Source organism: Hordeum vulgare, chromosome 4H (assembly GCF_904849725.1).
Source record: "Hordeum vulgare subsp. vulgare chromosome 4H, MorexV3_pseudomolecules_assembly, whole genome shotgun sequence".
In the NCBI taxonomy this organism is placed as follows: Eukaryota; Viridiplantae; Streptophyta; class Magnoliopsida; order Poales; family Poaceae; genus Hordeum; species Hordeum vulgare.
In genome coordinates this window covers 32,544,746-32,558,256 of record NC_058521.1, presented here as the reverse complement: position 1 = coordinate 32,558,256, position 13,511 = coordinate 32,544,746, and the positions used below count along the sequence as shown (strand labels likewise).

The 13,511-nt window shown below is 50.6% G+C and overlaps 1 protein-coding gene across 1 annotated transcript; it reads left to right on the top strand.

The window, feature by feature from the left end:
- The first annotated feature begins 6,401 nt into the window (after positions 1 to 6,401).
- LOC123451107 (DIMBOA UDP-glucosyltransferase BX9-like) lies at positions 6,402 to 7,996 on the top strand. The gene is made up of 2 exons (XM_045128117.1): positions 6,402 to 6,950; positions 7,116 to 7,996. The coding sequence occupies exons 1-2, from the start codon at positions 6,425 to 6,427 to the stop codon at positions 7,994 to 7,996; spliced, it is 1,407 nt and encodes a 468-aa protein (XP_044984052.1). The 5' UTR covers positions 6,402 to 6,424.
- The last annotated feature ends 5,515 nt before the right edge of the window (positions 7,997 to 13,511 follow it).

Sequence of the window (13,511 nt, the reverse complement as noted above, 5' to 3'; positions counted from 1 at the left end):
TGCCGTTGGCCAGTCGGCAAACATACACAAATGTTTTACGTGCCCATAAAATTTGATCTTAAACATCCATGAAAGTCGTGGCAAGAAAAATAAAATCAGCATTCTAAAATGCTTTTGAAAGTAACATTTTTAAAGCCTCAATTTTTCTTTTTGTCGTGACTTTCAGGAATGTGATTTCAAGATAAAATGTTCTGAGCATGTAATTTTTTTGTCAATATTTTTGACAAAAAAATATAAAATGTCATAATACAAATGTTGAATATCTTTTATGTCATAATATATTCAAAAAATTCTGCTTTTTTTATTCTTTTCCAATTTTACTGTTTACCGAACTAATTTAAGGTCGAGGGCCACTTCCCAAAACAACGGACATCCTTAGGGCATTTCCGTCAAAAGGAAATGGAAATAGCAGCCATAATGCAAAGCAAAGTGTACTGGATATTATATCTCAAACAATCCTTAGCATCCTTAGGGCATTTCCAACGCAGGTTCTTAAACCACCTGCAACCGTTTGTCATTTCAACCCGGTACCATCAATCCATGGAGCAATCTGGATTTATGTTTTAGCGTAAATCGGATGCAGAGCGAGGGTTTTTGCGGGGGTCAGGACCATTGCCGCATACGGACCCGTCACTCCGGTCTCTTTTAAAACCCTTTCCATCCAAAAAACCGTATCTGCATGAAATGGCTGTCGCGCTTTCATGCTAGTTTGTGTCGCTCCAAAGCGGACGTGCTTCTACGACATTCATGCCAAGCGATGCGACTGGGGCGACAAGGTCGTTAAGGAGGAGGCGCTGTCGGCGACTACGAAGGCGCACGAGAACTTCCTCCACTACCTGAGCCCGCAACCAGCCGCTCACCACCACGGAGACGGTTGCGCGACCCTGTCGCCACCTTGACTAGGAGCTTGTTAAACTCGACGAGGAATGGTCACTCAGCGACATTTCTGTTGGAAGACGTCCACGCCCGCAACCTGACCGGGTCTAGCGGGAGGAGATGCGCCCGCGCACGTCGCCCCGCATGCGCACGTCGCGCCTGCATGCGCTAGTGCCGTTACACACTCCTGCCACCTCCGGCGCTAGTGCCATTGTAGCACTCTGTGTATATATATGTGTGTAACAGCTGATGATGAATATACAGTAAATATCTCCTTTCATCTTGGTAATCAGAGCCACACCTTCTTTTTTTTCGGCCATGGCCTCTGATGCGCCCTCCGGCGATCTCCCAGGCGACTCCCCTCCCGCCACAAACCCGGTGCTCTCCTCGCCTGAGCCCGTCTCCCCCGTCGCCGCGGTCCCCCCAGCCATAGCCTCCTCCGCCATGACCCTGCCGGCTACTCCCCTTCTTACCGATGCCACGGCCTCCTCCTCCGCCGCCACCGTCCCCTCCATCCACTCTCTCCACAACATCGGCAATCTCATCCCCTTTAAGTTGGACGTCCAGTCCGGCAGTTACTCCAAGTGGCGCGAGCTCTGGCGCTGCGTCCTTACCATGTACGCCGTGCAGCACCATGTCGCCAGCTACTCCGCTCCCGACCAGCAGACCCCCGCCTGGCGCCACACCGATCTCATCCTCCTGCTGCTCCTCTACACCACCATCACCGATGCCCTCTACGAGGTCATCCGCGGGGACGCCAACACCGCCTTCCTTGCCTGGAACAAGCTCCAGGAATTCTTCCTCGCTCACCAGCCGGCGCAGGCGGTCCACCTCTCCGCCGAGTTCCGCTCTCTCTCTCAGGGCGACCTCCGCATGGCCGAGTACTGCGCCCACCTCAAGGCGCTGGCCGATGCTCTGGCCGACGTCGATGAGCCCGTCAAGGATCGGACCCTGACACTGCAGCTGCTCCGAGGCCTCTCCCGCCGCTATCAGGTGATCGCCACGGTTCTGCCCATGCAGACCCCCTTCCCCTCCTTCAACGAGGCCCGCTCGCGCCTCCTCCTCGAGGAGATCCAGCAGGACGCACGCGACCGCTCCGACGGCTCCACCGCCCTCTCCATCGGCATCGGCGGCGGCGGCGGCCCGTCCACCGGCACCGGCTCCTCCTCGAGTGCTCCCCACTCCTCCAGTGACCGCGGTGACCGCGGCAAACAACCGACCGATCCCGCCCCTCGCGGCGACGGCACCAACCGCGGACGCGGCCAGGCGCGCGGTCGCGGACGCGGCAACGGGCGTGGCGGCGACCACACCGGCTGACGCGGCCAGCCGCATCTGGCTCCCAGGGGGCACACCCCCTGGATGGGGTACTTTGCACCGTGGGGTGCACCTTTCCCTCCCGAGGGCCGTGCGCCCTGGGTACCTCCCAACGCCGCCGGGGTGCTCGGGCCCCGTCCTGGCAACCCCGCCCACGCCTACCCCGTCATCTACCCCGGCGCCCCCACGTCCGCCAACACTCCGCCACCTTCTTCGTGGGACCAAGCCGGCCTCATCGCCGCCATGCAAAACATGACGATGCAGCAGCCTCACCAACCCGGCGAGTGGTATCTCGACTCCGGCGCCTCGTCCCATGTCACCGGCAACCCAGGTAACCTCGACTCGTTCTGTTCTCCCCCTAAGCACTCCTCTCGCAGCATCATTGTCGGGGACGGGTCTCATCTTCCCGTTGTTGCCACCGGCTCTGCCAAACTCACCTCTCACCCGTTTTACCTCCGCAACATCCTCTACTCTCCTCACGTTGTCACCAATCTTATTTATGTCCGTCGGTTTTGTATTGACAATTCTGTCACCATTGAGTTTTACCCCTTTGGTTTTGTTGTGAAGGATCTAGCAACTCGGACCCCGCTCATGAGCTCCAGTAGCTACGGCCAGCTGTACTCGTTCTCCGGCGGCAACACCACCAACACTGCCGCGTTCTCCGTGGGCGTCGGCACCCTCTGGCATCGGCGGCTCGGCCACCCCAGCGCCGCCTCTCTTTCACATTTAGCAAAAGATTTCTTACCAACTTGTAATAAACAACTTCACCCGCGTGGTGCTTGTGATGCTTGTCAATTAGGACGTCAGGCCCGTTTACCCTTTCCCGAATCTACGTCCTTTACTACATCTCCGTTTCAACTCATACATTGTGATCTCTGGACTTCTCCCACTGCGAGTTTCTCTGGTTATAAATATTACTTGCTTGTCCTGGATGATTTCACGCATTTTTCATGGAGTTTTCCCCTCCGCAACAAGTCTGACGCTGCTGCCACCCTCGAACGTTTCTACACATATGCTCTCACCCAGTTCCACGTCGCCCTCCGGTGTGTGCAATGTGACAACGGCGGTGAGTTCCTTAAAGTTCGCCTCCGCACCTTCCTCTACGACCGCGGTGTCACCCTCCGTCTCTCCTGCCCCCACACCTCTCCTCAGAACGGGAAAGCAGAACGCGCTATTCGTTCCACCAACGACATCCTCCGCACCCTTCTACTCCAAGCACACATGCCACCCCCCTTCTGGGTTGAATCCCTTCACACCGCCACTTACTTACTCAATATCCGACCGTCCCATGCCATCTATGATCAAATACCCTACTATCTTCTCTACCGCACCTCCCCCAACTACTCCTCCCTACGCGCCTTTGGGTGCTTGTGCTCCCCAAATCTCTACGCCACCATGCCGCACAAACTCGCCCCCGCTCGGTCCGCTGCGTCCTTCTCGGCATGCCCCTCGAACACAAGGGATATCGGTGCCTCGACCTTCAAACCCGATGGGTTATCACCTCTCGCCACGTCGTCTTTGACGAAGATCAGTTTCCCTATGCTGCCTCACCCATCGGCCACACCACTGCACGTGAACTCACCCCCCGGCCACAGACAATCCTCAACGCTTCCACTTCGGCCCACCTGCACCACCACCTGCGCCACTTGCGCCCCTGACACCCGCATCCCTCCCGGATCGCGCGCCTCCCTCTCGCGCGGCTTCTGCACCCCCGGGCCCAGCTCATCCGCTCCAGCCCCTGCGCCTGCCGCTCCGGGATTCGCGCCTGTCGCCTCGCCAGGACCCAGTCCCTCGCCTCCGGGATCCGCACCTGTCGCGCCGCCAGGACCTCGTTCCCCGTCCCCGGGTACCGCGCCAGCTACCAACACACCACCCTCCCCCCTGCATGCACGCGCCTCCTAGTCGCCCGTCCGCACGGCGCCCCCGCATGCAACCGTACTCCCACCCCGCGCAGTGCCTATCGCTCCACCGAAAAACCTTCATCGCATGCGCACCCGCGCCAAATCCGGCTTCCTCCAGCCCAAGAAACTCATGACCGTTTCGACAGCCACCACCGCCGTCTCTCCCATCCCTGCCAGCTACAAACATGCCCTCAAAGACCCCAACTGGTACAATGCTATGCTTGAGGAGTTTAACGCTTTGGTGGCAAACAAAACGTGGTCTTTGGTTTCTTGTCCTGCAGGTGTCAACTTGGTGACCAGCAAATGGATTTTTCGCCACAAGCTTCACCCTGACGGCTCGCTGGCCCGGTACAAAGCTCGCTGGGTGCTCCGCGGCTTCACTCAACAGCCTAGCATCGACTACGGGGAGACTTTCAGCCCCGTCGTCAAGCCGGCGACCATCCGTGTCATCCTCAGCCTCGCCGTCAGCAACAAGTGGGCTATCAACCAGCTCGACGTCAAGAACGCCTTCCTCCATGGCACTCTCGACGAGGTCGTCTACAGTCAGCAGCCGGCCAGCTTCCTCGACGCTGCTCGCCCCTCCGCCATGTGCCAGCTTCACAAGTCCCTGTATGGGCTCAAGCAGGCTCCGAGGGCGTGGTTCCAGCGCTTCACCACGTTCCTCCTCTCGCTCGGCTTCGTGGCATCCAAGTGTGACTCCTCCCTGTTCATCCTTCGCCGCGGTGCTGCCATGGCCTACCTTCTCCTGTATGTAGATGATATCATCCTAACCGCTAGCTCCTCCACGCTGCTTGCCTCTATCACCACGTCTCTCACATCGGAGTTCTCCATGACGAACCTTGGTGCCCTCCACGACTTCCTCGGCATCAATGTGCAACACAGCTCCCACGGCTTGTTCCTCTCGCAGCAGCAATACGCGCTAGAGATCCTCGACCGCGCCTCCATGCTCAACTGCAAACCTATCTCCACTCCCGTTGACACCAAAGCCAAACTGTCTGCCACCGCCGGCGCCCCCGCCACTGATCCCTCTCTATTCTGCAGCCTCGCCGGTGCCTTGCAGTACCTCACGCTCACACGCCCTCACATTGCCTACGCCGTCCAACAAGTCTGCCTGGTCATGCACTCGCCGCGCGTCCCGCATGTCGCCCTTCTTAAGCGCATCTTGCGCTACCTGCGCGGCACCACTCACCTCGGGCTTCATCTCCGCCCCTCCGCCTCGTCCCAGCTGATCGCCTACACTGACGCCGATTGGGCGGGTTGTCCTGACACTCGGCGGTCAACCTCTGGTTTCTGCATGTACATCGGTGACAACCTTGTGTCCTGGTCCTCGAAGCGGCAAACAACCGTGTCCCGGTCCAGCGCGGAGGCTGAATACCGCGCGGTGGCCAATGCAGTCGCCAAATCGTGCTGGCTTCGACAGCTCCTCCAGGAGATCGGGCGGCCACCGGAGCGCGCCACCGTCGTCTACTGCGACAATGTCTCGGCCACCTACCTCTCCTCCAACCCAGTGCTCCATGAGCGCACCAAACATGTGGAGATCGACCTCCACTTCGTTCGTGACCGCGTCGCCTTTGGAGATGTCCGCGTTCTCCATGTCCCCACTACGTCGCAGTTCGCCGACATCTTCACCAAGGGGTTGCCCACGAGCGTCTTCATCGAGTTCCGGTCCAGCCTCAACGTCGTCGCCGACCCCGTTTCGACTGCGGGGGGCTGTTGGAAGACGTCCACGCCCGCAACCTGACCGGGTCTAGCGGGAGGAGATGCGCCCGCGCACGTCGCCCCGCATGCGCACGTCGCGCCTGCATGCGCTAGTGCCGTTACGCACTCCTGCCATCTCCAGCGCTAGTGTCGTTGTATTTCTATGGTCGTCGACAAATGCAAGGTTGCCCGGGCACCCGGCTAGGGTTGGCATTGGACAAGGCGGCCCTTCACACGACACATGAGGAAGTGGAGCTGCTCCTCCGCGAGCGCCAGGTAAATGATGGGTAGGGCTGCCGCGCCACCGCACCCTTCGATCGATGGAAGTACTACTCTGACGACCACGACACGGATGATGGCGGCGGTGCCGTTGGCCAGTCGGCCACGCGTAAGAGGTCGTGGTCCGCTCCAAGGTAGTTTAGCTTTTTCTTTTAAGTTTTAGTTAAACGGATGAAATATCGTCCCATTTTTACGATAGGTGGACACTTGGCATCAACTACCCTTCACACGTGTGTAAGAAGTCAGAACACGTGCGTAAGAAATCATAACCGTGATTGCTCATAAATACTCTCATGCAAAATTTGGCAATTCCAGCTTGCTAAAGACCGAATCGAACCGCGCAAGCATCAGGAAAAATGGCCGGTGTCCAAGAACTAGAAGCATCACATTCTCATGGCGACGTCCGGCGACAAGAACGCGCGCGCCGGGTGCTGGTGTTCCCGCTGCCGTTCCAGGGTCACATCAACCCGATGCTGCAGCTCGCCGACGTGCTCCATGGCCGAGGCCTGGCCGTCACCGTCCTCCACACCCAGTTCAACGCGCTGGACCCCGCGCTCCACCCCGAGTTCACCTTCGTCGCCGTGCCCGACGGCATCCCCGCCGACGTCGCCGCCTCGGGGAGCATCATCCCCATCATCCTCGCCATGAACGCCGCCATGGAGGCGTCGTCGGCCGTCCACGACGTCCTCGCGTCGGTCCTCGCGGACGACGGCCAGCCCCCCGCCGCGTGCATGTTCATCGACGCCAACCTCCTCGCCGTGCAGAAGGCCGCCTCGGCGCTCGGGCTCCCGACCATGGTGCTGCGTACCGGCAGCGCCGCCTGCTTCAGCTGCTTCCTAGCTTATCCCATGCTCCACCACAACGGTTATCTGCCTCCAAAAGGTCAGTAAAAATAAATAACACCCAATATAATTACTAATTCGTCCGTCCGATCGTCTTAAATTTGTCTAGATCACTAAATATTTAATATTCCATAAACGTTCTGCATATTAAGAATTTGCTGAATGTTTGTCATATCAAACTTCTGAAAATATCCATCTGTTTCAGAATCACAGCTCTACACGCCGGTGAAAGAGCTGCCGCCGCTGCGTGTGAGGGACCTGTTCGTCACGAGCAGCAGCGACCACGAAATGGTGCGCAAGGTTCTATCCCGAGCCTCTGAAACCGTGAGGAACTCCTCCGGCCTTGTCGTCAACACGTTCGACGCTCTCGAAGCCGCCGAGCTGGACAGGATACGCCGCGAACTGGACGTGCCCGTCGTGCTCGCCGCCGGCCCGCTCCACAAGCTCTCCTCCCGGAGCACCGGGAGCAGCCTGCTGCGCGAGGACCGTAGCTGCATGGAGTGGCTGGACAAGCAGGCCGTCGGGTCCGTGCTGTACGTGAGCTTCGGGAGCCTGGCGTCCATGGACGGCGCCGAGCTCTGTGAGGTCGCGTGGGGTTTGGCCGACAGCGGGCAGCCGTTTCTATGGGTTGTCCGACGGGACCTCGTGCGGGGATCGGACGGACCAGGCCTGCCGGAGGGATTTGATCGTGCGGTGGAGGGCAGAGGCAAGGTGATCCCGTGGGCCCCGCAGCAGGAGGTGCTGGCCCACTTTGCAGTGGGTGGGTTCTGGACCCACAACGGCTGGAACTCGACGCTGGAGGGCGTCGGCGAGGGTCTCCCGATGATCTGCATGCCCCACTTCGCGGACCAAATGATGAACACGAGATACGTGGAGGCAGTGTGGGGCGTAGGGTTTGAGCTCGAGGGCAAGAAAGAGAGAAACAAAATCGCAAAGGCAATTCAAAAGCTTATGAACGAGAGGGAAGGAGAATTGGCTAGGGAAAAAGCAAGAGAACTTAAGAAAAAGGTGGCGGCGTGCTTGGAGAGTGGCGGGTCTTCTATGCTAGCCATTGATAAACTTGTCGAGCATATATCGTCTCTATAATTTTTGTGTTGTGTCGATGTATGAAATAATGTATTACTCCCTTCGTTTTTAAATATAAGTTTTTTTTAGAGGATTCACTACATACGGATGTATATAGACTTAACTTAGAGTATAGATTCATTCATTTTGCTTCGTATGTAGTCTCCTAGCGAAATCTCTAAAAAGATTTATATTTAGTAACTAAGGGAGTATAACTTGTAACTGGATAGTTGGTGTTATTGTCATTGATGTACCACAACATTTTCAATATCAAAGGCTTTTTGTAAACTGAACTTTTTCATCAATTAAACGAGATCACTTCAGAATCTCAGTCATAAGAGCTTGACTTCTATAGAAAGATTTTTTTCGTAGGGTGCGAATCCATTTGAGCTAGCATATGGCTTACATGGTTTTGCTCTCCTCATTTCGTATAGCTCCATACCTAACTGCGGTAAACGCTTCGTGACACCAACAAGGATGCCATCGGGATCTATTGGGGCTAGGTACGTATAAGCTATCATGTCAGCAAAAAAGACGTAGTCTATTTTAAAGATGAATGGGTCTGAGCTCCACTCAAGGGCCGGCGCAACGCCCTTCATGCCTACCACCATTTCCGCTTCCAAAGGACCTGAGTAGGTATACATGAAACAATATGAAGTGAAGGTCGCCTCTCCTTTGTTGTTATGGAGAATAGTCCTACCACCACCCCCGATTCCATCTTCTTTGAGATATGCATCGTCGACATTGAGTTTAGGCCCAGCCCGGGGGAGGGGGGCTAGGGACAGTTTGCACGATAGTTTTATCTTTCTCGACGACAACATATGATCATAGGTCACCGTCTACTTCCCTTTAGGTGGATCGGCATCGAGGTGTTGGCAGATTTCCAGAAGTGTGTCGATGTAGCTCGAAGGAAAGCGTCGAGACAATTTGGTCGTTGGAGCCCGCTTCAGGTGTGTGATCTCGTTGCGGACGTGCCATGCACGACACATTGTCATAAGCATCGAAAGGTGCTCATCGGTAGTGCACCAGTCACGAAGATGTAGCAGCTAGTATGGCCCTATGTTGGTGGTGATTTCCACGACTCGCATTCATCAAAAATCACTCATGGTGTTCCAGAGGTCGCTTGAGGGCTTGTGCAGAATATACATGTCAAGAAAGGTTTCATCTTGATTCACCCCACAAGAGTATACATGCCAAACTTTTTGATTTTGCTTTTTGTTTTATTTTTCATAATAGACAAAGTGCTTATCACAACTCGCCATGCAAATACTCATACCTTAGAGCATGACTAATAGTATAGCCAACTGCTGTCTATAATCAGTCTTATAGTCCATTTTATAGCTAGTTTGTATTATAGTTAGCTACAAAAGAGTACTATTTTTATCATATATGACCCACCTTTCATTCTCACAAAGCACCTAGGAGCACGTGCTAGAGCCGGCTCTTCATGAAGAGCCCGCTTTCCTTCTCTCTCCCCTTCTCTCTCATTCAACTCAGCAAAAATATAGTATTTTAATTCTTACAGCCTGCTGACTGTACCTTATTGCACTTGCTCTTAGGGGAAGCGGCGTACCCCCATGACATGTCTCGATCGGGAATTGTTCCCTGCTCATGTCGCATGATGATGTGCGATTATGTTCCTCGAGGCCGAGACGAGACGAACTGCATATGGTGAAGATACTTTTCTGATCAGGGCACTCGTGCGAACATTTTCTTAAATTCACAAACAAAATTTTAAACTTTGTAACCTTTCTCAATTTGTGAACATTTTTTTTTGAATCCATGGACAATTTTCAGATTTTTAAAGTATGCAGACTAAAATATTCTCCAATGTTTTTCTTAGAACCGGCTTGAAATTGAGCATGCATGTGCCAGCCGTGTTTCTTTTTTTTTTTTTGAACGGAAAGGCGAGAGTGGCCCTTATATTTCATGTGATAAAAGGGTTACATCATTTGCTAGAGTATCAATGAGGAAGCCAGGAGGCTCCTCCATCCACTTTATAGTTTTAGTGGGTTCAACATATCTAGCTAAAGAATCTGCAACCATATTTGCCTCCCTAGGACAGAAATTAAAATGAATAGAGCTAAAGTTCTTGACAAGAAAAGAGCATTCTTCATAAATTGCAGCAACCGGCCCGAGAGAGTTGACATCGTGTACCATGGTATCGATCACCTCCATGCAATGGGATTCGACCACAAGCTTCTGCACTCCCACCTCACTCGCCAAAATAAGTCCATCTATGAGTGCTCTTGCTTCGGCTGAGCTAGCGTCTTCAGCAAAAGGAATGCCACTGCATGAGCTGGCGATAAAATTACCTCTGCCGTCACGCAGAACCGCCCCTGTGCTACCAGTCCCCGAGTCGCGAGAGAAGCCAGCGTCAACATTAAGCTTATAGAGGCCCTCGGTCGGCAGCTTCCATCCATGACGGATGACTCCCGGCTTCTTACCCCTGGCCCTGGTGAAGTTCTTTGCAAGAGCTAAAATGGCATCTGCCGATCTGGGTGGTTCAGATATTTTCTCGCCATGGGTGAAGCTCCTTCTTTTTCATCAAACATACCAGACTATGGTTGCGATCAGCTCACAATGGCCAACATCCGATACGTCTGACCTAATTGTGCTCTTAGATAAGAGAAGTTTCGAAAGGATGGCACTCCCATTTTGCTCCAATGTGCCAGCCGTGTTACGGAGATTGCTTCGCTATCGTGGTTGATCGATTCAAGTCAACGACGGGAGAAGACCGAAACATGGTAGTGGGCCATCCTGTGTAGTAAGGAGATGTGCGTGTTTGCTCGAGACTCGGTGTGTATTGCGTCAAAGGCCAACCTTATTCGTCGCCTATGCGCGGCAAACAAACACTGCAATGCCCATTGGCAAATGTGAGTTGGGTCAACCCTGTTCAGGGTTTTTTCTAGTTTTTCCTGTTCTGTACTTCCGCTGCAACTTTTCTGATAGTTATTTTTCATGGTTTTATTTCTTTTTTTCCTTTCTTCTGTCTTTTCAATACACTATGTACAATTCTTTAATATATGATGAAGATTGTTTTAATGCACACTTATTACTTTTTGTAGTATACATTGAACCTTTTTAATACTATAAGATGATTTTTTGTAATTTTTATGATGAACAATTTTAATACGTACTGAACATTTTCTAATATAAGGCGAATTCTTTTAATACGCATTGAACCTATATAAAAACACACAGTGAATTTTTTATGAAACATTATATTATTTTAAGAGTTTTTAAAATATCTAGCTCTTTAAAAAAATGATAACATTTTTATTTTTGAAAAACTGACTAAAAATGAAGAGAAAGAACAAAAAACTATGCTTGGCAAGGAGAGCCTCTCCTATTTGCAAAATATAAAAAAAACAAATTGATGCTAATGGGCGTCCAATATGTTGTCTACGTGGCAGATAGGAGCGCTCCTGGACGTGATCACTTATTTCACGCGTTGCCCAAGGGAAACCGAGTAATTGTGCAATCCCGGCTCCCTAGTCCCCTGTCCTTTTTTTTCTTTCCCTAACTGTGAAAAACGCTCATGAATCTCATATGCAAAAAAAAAAAAACTGATGAACTAGGAGAATGTTCTGAATTTTTAAAAAAGTTCAAGGATTTTAGAAAATATTCTCAGATTCCAAAAAAACTTCACAAATTTGAAGTATATTTTCGAATTTACAAACAATGTTCACGAATATCTTTATTAGCATTTCAAAATGTTCATGAATTTGGAAAAAAGAGACAATAATTTAAAAAAATGTTCTCAAATTGGAATAATTCGTTTACATTTACAAACGTGTTCTTGAAATGCAAAAAGGGGTTCCAATTTTTTTAAACTCCTCACCTTTAAAAAATGTTCTTGGACTTAGAAATGTTTACAAATTTTAAAATTCTTCCGTATTTCAAAAAAAATGTTCGAATAATTGAAAAAATATTCATGATTTTTCGAAATATTTCCTATTTTTATTTTATTTCAACAGTTTAGAGAATGTTCGCGATTAAGAAATATTTTAGTGAATTCAAGAATTTTTCATGATTTTACATTTTTTATTTTGTTTAAAAATGTTCGTGAAATTGAAAATAAAAATAAAAAACAAAAAAAATGAATGAAAAATGAAGAGAAGAAGAAAAAAACAGAATAAAAACACAGAAATGAAAGAGAAACATACGTGGGAAGGTTATAGAGGGGAAATATCTGGTGCTACTAACAATATTACATCATGCTATAAAATTTTCAGATCTAAAGTCGAAACCTACTATGAGAAACGAAAATATAATTTTTTGTTGATGATAAGAAAATGGACCGAATTCAATCCAATTAACATTAGCTACTGTTCACACTTTGATTTCTTCCTTTTGTTTCTAGATATTTATTTGAAATTTGGATGTGAAACTTTATACCATAGTACTTCCTCCGTTTTTAAATATAGATATTTTTAAAGATTCTACTATGAACTACATACGAAGCAAAATGAGTGAATCTACATTCTAAAATATGTCTATATATACATATGTATACAATCCATAGTGGAATCTCTAAAAAACTTATATTCAGGAACGGAGGGAGTAACACATATGTATCGAACTTACATCTACACCATTCTTCTTTGTGTTTTTAAATGCTACAAATGTAAGTCATAGTGATCGCTGCACCGATAAAACCAAATGCCCTAGTGCACACGATAGACAACCATTTTTATAGAGCCTTTCGAAAACTGGCGAGAAGCACATATAAAACAATGGAACCGAACTGGCCCAACATGATTTGTGCGTTACGAGATATCCCATCGACCTACGCAAGGAATCTCCTGTTTTAGACAAACTCGCTAAGCTTTATTCACCTCGATACAATATTTACAGGTAAGAAACGAAGCTCTCCCGACCGGCCTAACCATACATGACGAGCAAGCCCCGAGCATTAAAGAGTGCTTAGCAAGATTGTGAGCCTCGAAAATCGAGCTCATATACTCCTGGGCGAAATTACAAGAAACAAAACTCCAATACCTATCTATTATTTCATGTACTATGTCACCATACGCCAACGAAGTTCCATTCTTGATAGATGTCATCCACGACAGTTTTGGAGTTTGAGGCAACATGCACGTTTTCTTTGCTCGTATAAATCATCAGCTAAAGCCAAACCTTCCGTCAAGACCATCGCTTCAAGAGTAACTGGATCAACAATATTTCCGAAGGTAATCGAAGACGCTCCCGATTGATCTTGGCACACTGCCGCGACTGCTCTTTATCCCTCACCGCTCGTTACGGCCCGCGTCAGAATTGATTTTAACATGGCCTGCCTCTGGTGAAGTCCATGCTGCTGGCCTAATTACCCCGGCTGTTCTGCTTAATGTTTGATTGGGTTTTGCAGTTATCTGTAGACCCCTCAGAAAATAAGTAGGATGAATCTATTAGTATTAGTTTCCAACCAGCGGGCTCTCAAAGATTTCTAACTCAAAACCGTGGTAACTGGGCCGGGCCCATCGTGCGCCGTCGGGTTCCCCAGGGCCACGGACGTAAATACGACCGACCCAGG